This window comes from Heloderma suspectum, chromosome 5, assembly GCF_057233095.1.
Source record: "Heloderma suspectum isolate Gila_16-S chromosome 5, 16-S_ref, whole genome shotgun sequence".
Lineage (NCBI taxonomy): Eukaryota > Metazoa > Chordata > Lepidosauria > Squamata > Helodermatidae > Heloderma > Heloderma suspectum.
This window is the reverse complement of record NC_139462.1, coordinates 97,021,253-97,036,235: the sequence shown is the minus strand read 5'-3', so window position 1 is coordinate 97,036,235 and position 14,983 is coordinate 97,021,253. Positions and strand designations below refer to the sequence as shown.

Here is a 14,983-nt window from a genome sequence, read left to right as displayed (position 1 = left end):
GCATTGAGCAGGGGGTTGGACTCGATGGCCTTGTAGGCCCCTTCCGACCCTACTATTCTATGATTCTATGACTGCTTCTATGCTCACAGGCTGTCCGCATGTCAAGCAAGCAAGTGGTAGCAATGGGGAGAAAGAGGATGAGGAATGAGCAATAACAGCTAGTGACAATGGTGGTGAGGAGGTACTTGCTGAGAGAGGAGGTTCATTGAGGGTGGCTAGCCCACGAGCCCTCAAAAGCCTAGGGCCAGCACTGTCCCCTGCCTTAAAAATGGTGTGTGTGTGTGGGGAGAGATTAGGCTTTTTCAGCTGTAGTGCTGTGACTATGGAATGCCCTCCCAAAGGAGGCCTACCTGGCTCAGTCACTTGCTTGGCGAACAGTGAAAACTTGGCTCTTCAGGAAGGCCTGTTGGGTGGACCAATATGGGTTTGGATTGTTTTGTAGTTTTATTTATTGCATTTCACCCCATAGCCAAATCTCTGGGAGGTTTACAACGATTAAAAAACATTTAAAAAAATTATACATTATACATTGTAGATTTATTTATTTTCTGTTATGGTGAGGTCTTCTTTTTCTCACTGATGCTGCAGCATTTGGTAATTATGTTGTGGTTTTATGTTTAATTGTTTGGGTGTTTTGTATTGTTTTAATCTTTTGCAAGCATCATGCGGGGGGGGGATGACACAAAACAGAGTTTACATGTCATAATAAATAAGGAAGAAAGTAAAAGTCTGCACTTTAAAGACCAACAAGTTTATTATGGCATAAGGTTTTGTGGATCAGAGCCCATCTCATTTGTGAAACGTTGAAGATGTGAAAAGTGCCATCTCTCACTCTTTTCTCTAAGGTAAACGAGCTTTCTTTCCCCTTTTAGTCTATCTTCATTCGTCATCATAACCATTTCTGTTTATCTTTGTTGCTCTCCTCTACACCCTTTCCAGATGTACAGAGCAAGGAATATTTCGCTGGAGGATGGGGAGGAATCTCCACAGAGGCAATTCTACTGAACTGCCACAAATGTCAACCTGTTTTCTGGATATTAGTGATTATTTTTAGAAAGTCGACCTAAATCTTTTGGTTTAGGGATGACCTGAGGTACCACACAGCAAAAGCATTCACTGCTACTCACTTCCCCAGTTTTCTGCACTTACATCAAGGCCCACCGTTTTCGATTAGACTGGAGGATGTTCTTTTTCTCCACCTCTTAGATCCTCCTCCCGTCCCATCATTCAGATACAAGCGACGCGAAGACAAGGGAGATCGCAGCCATTTAAGTGTCCAATATACAAAGCCCTAAAAGGGGGCGCTAATTTCTCCCAAACTTAACATTTGCATCTCCGGTGCGTAATAAAGGCCGTTTTGTGGGCTCGCTGCGCCTTAAGGTTGAAAACCGTAATAAGAGGTAACTTGGGAGTCTCATGGGGGAGGAGGAGGCATCCGAGGGGAAGACCATGGGGGGAATCGAGTGATTTCTAAGCGAGCTCCCACGCTGAAAAGCCTTCGAGGTGGCGTGTTATTAACCTAAGGGGACACCCAACCCCGATTTTCCCATTGGAACCCAGTAGAGTTCAAGCGCGATTACTTCTCCCCCGGGTCCTTGAGTTTAGAGAGAAGGAGGAATGCAAGGGCAGGGCAGGGCCAAGGGAGGTGGGGTTTTCGGCGTTGCTACAACCAAAAGGCCCTCTTCGCGCAGCCGTGGCGTCCCTGGCATCCGAGCAAAGCAAACGTCAGTTTGTTTAACAATCGCCGAGTATAAAATGATCCAATCATAGAGGAGGCTCGTGGGGGGGAAAAACGAGGCTGGGCCTAGCTCAAGGCCACAAGCATTTAAGGATATTTCCCTGTCGATCTCCCCCCATTTGGTACCCTGGGGTAGCTAAAAAGCAAAATACACGGGGAGGAGAAAGATCGATGCTGAGTCTTTCGGTAGAAGGGAACCAGCCCCTTCCCAAAGCCTAGATTCTCCATTCACCCTTTATCTCTTCACATTTTGGGAGTTATGGCTGATAGCCTGAGGAGATTAATCAACAACGAGACCTGCAGGATTTTACAGGAGAAGTTGGAGACTTGGTATAAAGACTATCACGTGAGTGTGCTAGAACGCGTGATTTATAAATCAGTGCTACCCTCTGGCAGGCCGCCTGGAGAAGGATGGGAAGGCAGCATACCCGCTGTGATTTTTCACTTTGTAATGGTCTACTGGATCTTTATCGGGCAAAAAGAGTAATCCCCTTTCCGTTCCTTTTAAACCCGGCGCTTGTGAGGTGGAAATACGCGTCCGCCTGAGCGTTGAGTTTCCAAAGGGATGTAAACCAACGAGATCATTTCGGAAACGAACCTTTCTGCCGCATGGACTTCTTAATGGGAAGGGAAGGATAGGCGCTGCAATCAGATTCAGATTGGTGGATTTAGGCTGTTGCGCTGAGAGATGGAAGTTTATGGCTGGAGAGGAATCTGTATTGGGTGGATCTAGTGCTGTGTTGGAGACCTCTAGCGATTTCCCGGGAAAGCAGTAACTAAGGACGCTGGTTTCCAGCGCATAGCAGACGCTGTTGCGGTTGCCACGGTTACAGAACGTAGCGATACTGTACAGGCACGTCATTAAGGGCGCGATCCTGTGCATATTTAGACTAAAAAAAGCCCCACAACTCCCAGGATTCCCCAGCCAGAACATCAGAGATTTGCATCGATACCTTTCATCTTCCCATAGGCCAGGCTGTGATAGGTTCTTCTGCTGCTGATTAGATTAGGGTAAACCTCCCATGAAAACATTATCTCTCAGTTAGTATTCACATTCCTTTCATACACTGTAGAATGTTGTTGTTCTCTAACTCATTGGGTTGTATCCAGCGTTAGTCCCACTTAGAGCAGACCCATTGAAATGAAGGAGACTTAAGTTAGACTAACATGGTACACAACCCATTACTTTCATAAAAACATATGAAGAGTCCTGCTAGATCAGATCAAGGGTCCTCCTAGACCAGCATTCTGTTCACACAGTGGCCAACCAGCTGTTGACTGGGAACCCACAAGTAAGACACAAGTGCATCAGCACCCTCGAGCATGTTCCCCAGTAACTGGTGCATGCAGGCATACTGCCTCAGATACTGGAGGTAGCACATAGCCATCAGGACTAGTAGCCAGTGACAGCCTTCTCCTCTGTGAATTTGTCTAACCCCATTTTAAAGCCACCCAAAATGGCCATCACTACATCTTGTGGTAGTGAATTCTGTAGTTTAACTATGCAGTATTAGAAGTAGTACTTTATTTATTTATTTATTACATTTATTGGCCGCCTTTCAGGGCAGAAGCCCTCCCAAGGCGGTTTACAGCAATAAAATACGTAAAAAACAGTTAAATTATTAAAAGCAATAAAAACATAAAAACAACAATAAAACCAGCAACAACAATAATGGCAGTAACAGCAGTCATATCAAGAGAAGACCATGGTAGAATAATATGTTTTCAAGGCCTTCTTAACAGTCTGCAGTGACGGAGCATGGCAGACCTCCAATGGTAACTTGTTCCAAAGTTGTGGGGCCACTGCAGAGAAGGCCCTCTTGTGTGTCTTCACTGCAGAGAAGACCCACATGACTGCTGTCACGGGTGGGCAAATGATAAGGGCCTCTCTTTCTGATCATAAAATGCTGGCAGGCTGATATGGGTGAAGGCGATCCTTCAAGTAACTTGGTCCTAAACCATTTAAGGCTTTAAAAGTCAAAACCAGCACTTTGAATTGGGCTTGGAAACAGTAATCAGTGCAGCTGGCTCAGTATAGGCATTATGTGATCAAATTGCCTCTTCCCCACCAATACTCAGGCGAATACATCCTTCACAAGCTGGAGTTTCCAAACTATCTTCAAAGGCAGCCTCACATATAGCGCATTACAGTAGTCCAGCTTGGACGTCACTAGTGCATGGATAACTGAGGCAAGGTCTGTCCTCTCCAGATAGGGCCACAGCTGGCATACCAGCCTAAGCTGGTAAAAGGACTCCTGGACACCTTCATTTTATTTCTCCAGAATGTCCCACCAATCGGCTTCATGGGATGACCCCGGGTTCTAGTGTTATGAGAGGAGAAAAATGTCTCCCTAACCACATTCTCTGCACCATGCATAATTTTGTACACCTCTACCATGTCTCCCCTTATTCCCTTTTTTTCATATGTTACATTGTGATCCTGCTTAGGCTAGTGTAACATGGTGACACCCATTTTATTCTAACATCAACCATGTGAGGTAGATTCAGCTGAGACATAGCAACTGCCCAAGGTCACCCAAGGAGCTTCATGGCTGAGACTTGAACTGGTCTTCCCCATCTAAGACGGAATGGAACTAGATGGCAGCTGTTCTAGTTACCCTGTCAGTTTCACTACAAATTAACCGGTGTCCTGACATCATAATGTGGTGCATTTCCTTTATCTCTCACCACTGGCAATCAATGATTCTAACAGCCCTTTCTGACTGACATCCTCAACTACAGCATACTGGGACTCTCCTCCTAATGCCATTGTAATATTTTCACTATGAAGCTTATTTATTTAATTTTTACCTTTTTATTTGGAATTATTTTTAACCCTCTCAAGGAGGCATACAGAATAAAAACCATACAAAAATATACAGATAGGCAAGAAATATACAATAAAATACCATAAAATTACAAAACTTAAGACCAGTTCCAGTTTTCATATCCACATTTTGTATCCCACAGGACAATAATAGCTTTTGAATGCATTTTGTTTAAATGCGACCCTATATGAGCTACATGTAATAGGAATTTAGAGCACCACTTGCTTACATTTGATGACTGATGCTGAATGTGTGAACTGATTCAATTAGAAAGTGTTAAGGAAATATCCAAGGAAGGTTAGGTCGAACAGTCAAAAATGTATTAAAGCACATCACGGCCTTGGGAGAGACAGACAAAACTCTCTCTCTCTAAAAAAAAGAAAACAGGATGCATTTATACAGATGAAAGTTGGAGAACAAAGAAAACACACTACGTGTGCTCAGAAACCAATTACTACTCAGCAATGGTCTTATCAGCACAGCAGCCTTCTTATCTTTAGGGATGAGCTACTTTGGTGGATAGGAATTCCTGCTTATGAGCAAGTTACAATTATCTTCTCATGGTTACGCACGCACACTCAGTCCCATCAGGCACCTCGTCTGAACCAAACTACTTACAAGGTCTAGTCAGGCCTATCTTCACAATACCCCCTTTGAGCCTATTAGGCTCACAATCTATGCTTGTATTGTTAACCGTTGTTCAATCGCTCTCTCTCTCTCTTTCTCTTCACATTTCTCTTTACATTCTACTAACCATCTGGTGCAGTTCAGCTTTATGTATAGTTTTAGCAAGGAATTTGATACAACATTTAATCAAAGCAATGATCACATGGAACAAAACAATATAAACAACAATTATGCTATTACATTGTACATCTTGCTAGGTGGCTGTTTCTGCTAGATCTTGGTAATAGGGTTTGATCATTTTAGTCTCACTATGTGGAATTGGGATCATTGGTATGTCTCCATGAGCATGGACTGGCACATGGCTGCAGATCAGGCAGTTGGATACATTTAAGTCTACTTGAATCTGGTGCACTACTTTCAGGAAAGTGTTCTCCGCTTCCATGCAACAAAAGATGTCAAGCAGGATTAGGATGCAAGTCATGAGAATGTGCCTCTGGTGGATGCTGAGACAACTCTGTTTTCACTAAGAGGTGCTGGGCTCACTGCTAGGCTTATGCTCACTTCACCAGCAAGTGCTTGGCTCATTACTGGTCCTTTAGAGGTGGCTATTTTGTAATTCATAGGAGGCCAAAGTGCCAAAAGTCTAAGAAGATCTCACACGGTAGCAGGAGAAAGGGCAACAAGCCAGTACTACGTTGGCGACCAGAGATGTTCTTCTCTTTCGGGTCCAAAATTACTCAAAGGGCTGATGAACTGAGTTTGGGCACATCCAGTGTTGTCTGATTCTGGGGTACATCGTCTCCAGGGGGCAACACTTTCTTGCAGTGGGATGCAGAGATCCAGGTAGGCTGTCTTTGCAGCTTCATGGCGGTGTGGGTGGTCAACAGCACCTGATGGGGGTCTTTTCTAGTGAGGCTCAGAGAAAGACTTCTTCTGATGGACTTTGATGTAGACTCAGTCTCTAGGCTACCAGTTGTGACACTGTATCGTAGGAACGTCTGGAAGCACTTCTTTAACCTATGAATGGAAAGCCTTCACATGCTTCATTAATGCCTGGCAGTAGTTCTACACAGTCTCATCACTCAAATGTAAGTTCTCATGGGCACTGAGGACAGTCTGTTGGAGTGAAGTGGCACATATGTTTATCAGGGCCAAAGGTAGAGCATCTGGCCATCTAAGTCCCGTTTCAGCACAGATTTTGGCTACTTTGTTCTTTAAGATGCCATTCTTTTCTTTTTTTCTACCGGCCCTCTGGGTGGGGATTGTAGGGGCACTGGAAATGCTGTTGAATTGCAGAGCTTTGTACACACAACTACTAATACGTATTTAAAAGAACAACATTTCTTCATCTGAATGAAATCTATTTGTATGTTAAAAGAAAGCTTACACGTCTCTTAACTTTCAGTTCAGTCACTCTGGTTTCCAGGGGAATGATGGGGCGCCGTACTTTTATCTGAGCAGGTGGTGCACCTTTTCCATCTCTCAGACGAGAACAGGTAACAGGCCAGTTCACTCAGGGTTTTATAGAGTAAGTCTCACGAAGTTAGAAAACTGTCAGAAAGTACACACGCTGCTGCCCCCCTTCTCTTTTGGCAGCAAAATAAGTTTCTCACAGTACCGAAAGAAGCATTCCGTATACGTTAGAAGGTATACAGTGTGAAGAGCGATTACGGTGCATTGTTTTAGCTTTTGTTAGTAGCAAAAAGTGTGGCTTTCACTGTGTGTGAATACAGCTATGAGAACAAACTCTAAAATCATGAAAATTGCTAACTTTCTAGCAAATCAACGTACTTGTGCTATTGATTACTGCATTATTACTGCATATGATTATGGGCAAATTTACACCTGACTGCTTGCCAGTCTTCTGAAACCAAATCTAATACACTCCCCCCTTGAATTCTCACAGATTCTACATGCAGTTGTTTATTAAACAATGAAAACAAACCATATATCTTTAAGCTTGCTAGGCTACATTCAAAGCAAAAAGACAAAGTAAGAAAATATCAATAACTAACACAACAATAGGATAATGAACAACACATAGGCTTTCAAATCCACTGTTACTTGAGTGCACAAATATATCTCACCAGTGACTTTCAATAAAAGTCTATACATACTAAGAGAGAAATCCTGTGGCCACTACACACCGTCTAGAGGGCCATATGATATATGCTCTGTTCCGGAAACCGACCTTGGAGCCTGCGCTCTGATGTCAGTTCCTGGAAATCCAACCTCCTCCCTTGTCTGTGCTGCCTCCAAGGCAGTGCGGAGAGGCCCCATCGAGCGTGGAGCGACTGAAAAGGGGCAGGGCGGGAAGAGCGGAGCTGCGCGTACAACACATCCTATGTGTTGTATGGCAGCATCCGGTTGGCCTCCCTGCCACTAGATAGCCGAAAACGGCTGTCTAGCGAAAAAGAACAAGGCAGGAGAGGCGTGGAGGGAATGATCCCCCCGTGCCTCTCCTGCCTTGCTTTGGATAGACCGTCATGTCTGAGGTCAGAGGCGGCCGCTGATCTACTTAGGATTGCACCCTTAGACTACTTTAAAATCTCATTCTCATATCAACAGCATCATTCTTGCACATGCAGCATCTTTCAACAAACATTCAGTCAGCACCTTCTCATGGTCACACACACACACACACACACACACTCTCAGTCCCATCAGGCACCTTGTCTGAACCAAACTACTTACAAGGCCTAGTCAGGCCTACCTTCACAAAAGCATTGTGTTGTGAGAAGATTTCTATCTATGGTGCCATTCCTGTGATGTCCCATTCAAACATCCAAGTCATCCACTGATGTTGCAGTCATGATGTGAAGAGCATGCTTGGGTGAACGAGGCCTAGCATCCAGCTCACAGGGGTGTTTTTCAATAGATTGAATAGATCATGTGTATTGCCCAAATAGGATGCAAAGGTATCCACAGATGCAAAACATTACACCTGATTAGATCTTTGCGTTAAGCACAAATATATGCTTGGCACTAGGACCTTTTATATTCCATTACATACACACAACAGAACAACAAGAAAAAGTAAACGTAAGCATGTATTAACTGAAAAATAAGGTTTAAATTGAAAATAGCCTTCTATGCTAAGGATCAATGTAGTTTATTGTCAATGTATATCCAGACTGGTTTTTTCCTCCACACCCTGCTATGATGGTCCACTTCACATTGCAACTCATGATGGCCAGTACGATATTTCTTAGGAACATAAGATGCTGCTTTATACTGTCAGAGATTGGTCCATCTAGCCTAGTATTGTCAGCACTGACTGGCAGCTATGGCTCTCCAGGGTTTCTGGCAGGATTCTTTCCTAGCCCAACTTGGAGATGTGGGAGATTTAACCCGGAATCTTCTGCATGCAAACTGTGTGCTCTACCACTGAGTTACAGCTTGTGGGAGCACATTTCCTATGTTCTCATGCAAGAGCTGATATTTCATTATAGATGTACAAACCTTTCCATGATCAGTCTGGACAGAAGTGAGAATGTGTTTAGACTTCATTTCACAGCTTTTATTGCATGCACTCAACAGCTCTGAGCTTGCTTTTTATTCTTGAGAGAAGTCACAATGGGAGTAAAGCAAGCATGAGTCAAAATGCATGAGCCTGCCAGCCACTGCATGCTTTTTGCTAAGTATACATGCTGTTCCCTAAAAAGCTCCATTCGCATGCTACATGCTCGAAGCCATCGTTGTGTGATTACTGAGGAGCACCACTGCTCTCTCTCACCTGTCCTTCACACTGTAGATGTCTGCAGGAGTAAAGCCTATACATGTAGAAATCTACACATATAGCAAGGATGGGGGCCAAATTCCATTTTGGAGAAGCTCTTGGGGACCACATTCCAGCAAGGGCAAAGCCCAAAGGCAAAAGGGAGTGGGGCCAACATGCAACCCCCCCCCCCAGTATATTTTAACTTCAAACTCGTACTTCCAGTAATTAAGCCTTAGAAGCATTTCAGCCTTTTAGAATGCAGGGGAAATGCACAAAAGCCAGGAAACCACCAAACAATTGGTGGTTGGTGGGAAGGGGTGGGGGTCAGGGGAAGATGGCATGGCCTTCTGGGGAAATCTGGAGGGCCAGTTTGGGACCTCAGGAGGGCTGGATTTGGCCCCCAGGACTAAGGTTCCCACCCCTGACATACAGGCCTTCTCCCTGCAGATATCCACAACTAACGTATATATGTCAGGGATGAGGGGTGGTGAATCTGCATGGCTTTGGGGGTGGGGCACAGCCCTGCTTCTTGGTAACAGCGTTTGGATTTCTCCACGTGTGTTTCACATAAAGCAGGGCTATCGTTAAGAGCACATCTGTTGTAGCTTCCCTCAAGGCATTCTGAGAATGTTAGTTTGGGGAGAGTGCTGAGAATTCTCCGTTATTACAGACAAGAGGTTCTGAGTCCCAGTGCTGTCCTGAAGGCCACTTCCAGAACCAAATTTAATGTGATCCCCCACTCTGATTGCCAATGCCAATCAAATAGGGATTGAGCACAGAATTGCAGGAGTTAAGTAGCACTCCATCTGTGTATAGTATCATAGGCAATAATGACTTTCAGTTCCATATCCAAAGTTTAAGCTGTGTGTCACTAGATTTCCTTCTTTAATCTATGGATATTGATCTCTAGATTACAGAACTACTATTCCTAGGGAATTACTTGTTAAATGAATACTATGGTTATGCTTCTGAAAATGTCTTTGAGCAGTGATCTTTGTAAAGAAATAATGTAAAAGAGACTGGTAACGGACCTTGGGCCGCAGATATAATGCATATTGCTTTGTTCTTATTTATACTCATATGTAGGCTCTTTATTTTCTGCTGTGGAATTTTACTTTCCTTGGTCTTCTCTGGTCTCTGCATCATTGATTAGCATAGAATGTTGTTACCTTGTTGCTCCCATAGAATGTAATACACAGAGAAGGTAAAATTACATCTTTATTTTAACTGGTTCTGTTTGTGAGAATGAACAATATGAAGGAGATTATATATATATATATATATATATATATATATATATATATATATATATATATGAGAATGAAGGTAAAATATAAGCAGAATAGGAGTAACCAAGGTGTTTCTGATTTTCAGGTTAACTCATGTGATCAGAACCTGACTCGATGCTGTGAAATCATGGAACTGAACTCTGTGATTCAGGGGCAGCTCTTCACAATCTTCAATCAAACATGTCGAGAAGGTGAGATTGTTCCATGTTCTGCATGTATGAATTATGTGCATATACATATTTCAGGGGTTGATTAGCTCATACACAACCATTTAAAGCATTTTATTATACACATTTTCACTCTTTCCCTTTCCCTTTTCCCCCCCACTCATTCACCCAGGTGGACATTACGCAGGTGTGGAAATAATAAAATCTCGTCTCCTGCCATGGTTGGGGACTTGTTTTTCTAGCCCCACTCCTGGAAGGCCATTTGAAAGAAGTTCTTCTCTCTTGCAGGTACAGTCAACATTTATAAAAAAAATATCTTGGCATAACAAGTAAACCACAGATTTGAGAGGTTTTGATTCAGATATTGCATTTTTATCTTTCTGCCACTGCCTCTTGACAATGGGTCCAGGAGTTGAGCTGGTGTTCAGACTTCAAAAGGAGAATTAGGTTGTAAAGATAAACAAAATGCTCATTCTGATAACTCCGTGTTCAAGGCAGATGTCCTGTTACAGTGCATTTTACACCTGAAGACATGTCTCTTGCTAAGCACCTCTAATAAAATTCTTCTAGCAAATTGTGTAAATGCTTTTGATGATCAGAAACTAACTTATCCATAACTGGTTTGTGGAAGGCCACCCTGGTTGATATCTGTGGCTGTTTTGTATTTTTGTTCAGTATTTTAATGGGGAAAGTAGCAGTATAACTTGAGAGCAGTGGAGGCTGGTGGCTCCAATTTCAGTGGGGCTGTGAATCCATTCTGGGTTTACCTCAGAAACAGTCAGAACTCTAAGTTAACTCTAAAGGAGCTATCCATGGTGCTGAACCTATTTTGGGAGTAGGGTTCAGCACCTTGGATAGCTAGTTCTGACTAAAACCCAGAATGGATTCACAGCCCCACTAAAATCAGAGCCACCAGCCTCTACTGCTTGAGATAATGGATTTGAAGGGATGCTTCAGAGGTAAATTTTCTTAAGGATGTTGGCTGATGTACACATTCAAGTAAAGTACATGGTACAGGACCAGGATTATATTACTTCAGAATGTCAAAGGGGGACTGTGCAAGTGAATGCTTCTCTATCCCACATCAAAAAATTCTTGCGTGTCAATAGCCAACATATCAGAGAGAAAACTCCTCTATTTGCATTCAGAATTATAGTACTCTTTTATAAGACAATGATATATCCACACATTGGGTTGTATATCCAACCCTGACTGCTAGTACAATGGATGGTTTCCTCCTCCTCACTGCAGCCCTATCCCACATCCTACACATCTGTTCCAGAGAGCTGGGGGACCCTGGAGCAGATCTGAGAGGTGCAGGGGGGAGGAGAGCAAGGGGAGGTTGGCTTGTGTAACAAATGGATTTAAGTCATTATGTATTGTAGCATTCCATTGTACCTTATCTCAAAAGAGTATTGAATGGTAAAGGTACAGAGAAGAACACAAAAAAGGATCATAGATGTAGGATGTCTTCTGCAGAAGAAAATGAAAAAAAAAATAGAACTCTTCAGCTATGAAAGAGAAGGTTAGGAACAGGGCTGTTGTTAGCAAATGGGCCACCTGGGCACAGGCCCCAGATCTTTTTTGAGCTGTGCCCCGGATCTTTTGAGCTGCCCTAATTGCCATTTCTAACATTTTCCCATTGACTTGCATTGGAAAACAGAAACAGCTGTAACGTTTTTATTTTGCATGATAAATGCATAGAATTTGGGGGCCTGACAGACCCCATGGAGCTAATTGAACCTGCCAAAGTTCAGACAGCTAGGTCCAGTGGCTTTTGTTCTAGTCACAGGTAGAATTTGCGATTTTCAAGAAAATCTGTCAAAGCAAAGAGCTATATTTTTTTTTTGTTCTTCCACATAAGTGCATGGAATTTGGGGACCTTGCAGCCCCTATGGAGCTGACTGAACCTGCCAAATTTCAGACAGTTAGGTCCAGTGGCTTTTGTGCTAGCCATGCATAAAGTTTCCTTTTCTCAAAGACTAAAACAAAAAGTAAAAAACTGTCAAGCCACACAGGGGATTTGAGATCCTAATCAGAAGGCGTTTAAGGTCATCATTAGGAGGTCACTATCCCTAATCTCTAGTGTAGGCTTTTTTCTTTTTTTTTTAGGTGCAAAAAACCTCCCCCCCGCTACTTTTCTGCTCTTACATGCCCACTGTTGGGAGCTTGCTTGCAATGAAATTTTGAAGAGGGAGAAGGAAGGGAAGAAAGAGGTCCATGTGAAATACTCAGATTTCACACAGCATCTGTTTTTATTGCCCCAACCTAGAACCTTTGACTTCTGCAGAAGTTTAGTAGCTTCAGTACAGCAAAGGATCCAATCAGCCTCCACAAGCTTCTTTCTCCCCCTCCACTTTTATTTCTCCTAAATAGCTGTAGGACTCAACTTTTTCCAAAAGGAAGGTTAGGACTATGTGGCATCATGATCGAGGAATTGCTGAGGCTTTTAAAGAAGTTCTACAGTTTTAAAAAATCTAGAAAAAGCCCTCAGCCACCTCACCTCATAAAGTAAATTTAAGTATGTGCAATCCTTACAAACCTGCACAGCCTCCTAAATTCCTCTGAAGTACTACCTCTCTGAAAGGCACTTGGCTTAGGGAATTCTCTCTACACCTCACCCCTGCACACATTTCCAATCACCATTCTTCTTTTCTTCTTTATTCCACCCAGAGCATATCTTGGGGGATTCTTAAAGAGAATTCTCTTCGGTGGTCAAGAGAAGTTCTGAACTGTATTTGACTTTATACAAACAGACAAGAGGGTTGGTTTTTCTCCTTCTCACTCAAGTCTTTGAGAAAACTGGGTTAACAGCAAATCTGGGGCTGTTTTGTTTGCCATTATCCAGCAATAGGAAGGGCTGTAGCTCAGTGGCAGAGCACATGCTTGGCATGCAGAAGGTCCCAGGTTCAATCCCCAGCATCTCCGGGTAGGGCTAGGAAAGAATCTGGCCTGAAACCCTGGAAAGCCGCTGCTGCCAGTCAATGTTGATAATAGTGGGCTAGATGGACCCAGGGTAGATTCAGTATAAGGCAGCTTCCTATGTTCCTATGAACAGAAAGCTTTAATAAAAATAGGAGTTCGGGGTTTGTTTTTTAAGTGGCTGGGGAAAGATATACTGCTCATTTATACAAGCCCATGTATGCCTATTCAGAAGCCCCATTATGTTTAAGGAGGCTTACCCTCAGAAAAGTGTGCATAGGATTCCAGCACAGGTTACTTTTGCAGGGAGGTTTGCACCCTGACGTTCTGCATGTGTACTCAGAAATAAGTCCTGAGTTGTGAGCATGCTACTGCAGGATTAATTCAGTGCCTGCCTAATTCTGTCTAATGAATTGACTACCCTTTCAGATCAGTCGTATGCATGTTTTGTCATTTCTCTGTGTGTGTGTTTTTATTTTGCATGAACTCTAGCTTCAGTGGTGAGGGAAAGGCACTTAGTCCGTGCTCAGAGTTTCTCCATAACTTAGCCCTAGTTTTGAAAACAGACTCATTGGCTGAATCCTGGTGAAGTCTTAGCACAAATGAAGTTATGGGGAGGAAGATACAATGAGAGCTTGTGCACAACAAGGAGGAGGTAGAGGAGAGTTGCACAAAACAAGACATCTTTTTTTATGAAGAGTTGCTGGAGGATGGTAGAATGAGGAAGGATGGTTGCATGGAGGGGAATAGAATTGGTAGGGGGAGAATGTAAGTGCTCAGAGGTGAAAGAAAGGCATTCTGCATATGCTCAGAGGCACTATCTATTTAAGAACATAAGAAGAGCCATGCTTCATCAGACCACAGTCCATCTAGTCCAGCATTCTGTTCACACAGTGGCCAACCAGATGCCCATGGGAAACCCACAAGCAGGACATGAGTGCAATAGCACCTTCCCACCCATGATCCCTTGCTGCTAACATTGGTGAAATGTAAATAAATTCTAGTAATTTTAAATTTGCATGCATGTATTTCCTTCAGGAACTTTGCAGGTTTCTTGCCTGGGGGACACCTCTAATGACCTGTGTATTTTCATACGAACTTACCCAAAATCTATTGGGGAAGGGGGGAAGGGAAGGGAAAGCAAATCACTCCCTCCCCCAACTCCCCTTCCACATGAACTGCTGCACCTATCCTTCTGAAACTTTGCTGTTTCTTACTTAGGGACAACTTTACGCTGTCTGTAATTTTCAGAACAATGGTCCACAGGGAACATAGAGAGATAAGTATGTCCTCTTTTAAGATCTCAAAATGTCAAGGCCACCCTTGCACAAAAACCCTTGTGGCTATCATTCTGAAATTTGGCAGACATGATCTCTTCTGATGGGACAATGAATCCTGAAATGTTTTTTCCAATTCCTCCAAGTAATAAAAATGTTATTGTCATTTTCTTTAAAAGAAAATAAAAATAAAAACCTTGCACCTATTTTTCTGACATTGGGCAGGTGTAATCCCCTTCTAGGGGGCTACTGTGCCTGAAATTATCATCTAGTTCTGAACAAGATTAAAAAGTTAGAGTTTTTTTTTCTAATTTCCCATGGTAGTCAACAGGAAGCATAAAGACTCATTTTTCCAAACCTTGGCTCAGGTTTGGTGCTGAGCTGAAGTGGTCCGACTACAAATTGGCCTAAGCA

At 43.1% G+C, this 14,983-nt stretch overlaps 1 protein-coding gene across 5 annotated transcripts in view; it reads left to right on the top strand.

Moving 5' to 3' along the window:
• Positions 1 to 1,229: 1,229 nt before the first annotated feature.
• Positions 1,230 to 14,983, top strand: part of SPATA18 (spermatogenesis associated 18) — a 36,496-nt gene continuing 22,742 nt past the window's right edge. Inside the window, exons 1-3 of one of the 5 annotated variants that reach the window (XM_084856779.1) lie at positions 1,230 to 1,400; positions 10,289 to 10,394; positions 10,543 to 10,658. In XM_084856779.1, the coding sequence (XP_084712905.1) occupies positions 10,331 to 10,394; positions 10,543 to 10,658 (180 nt within the window). In that variant the 5' untranslated portion in view covers positions 1,230 to 1,400; positions 10,289 to 10,330. Of the gene's footprint in view, positions 1,401 to 1,693; positions 2,085 to 10,288; positions 10,395 to 10,542; positions 10,659 to 14,983 lie in introns of those variants that run through there. The other 4 variants (XM_084856780.1, XM_084856778.1, XM_084856777.1 and 1 more) reach the window with 4 other exon arrangements.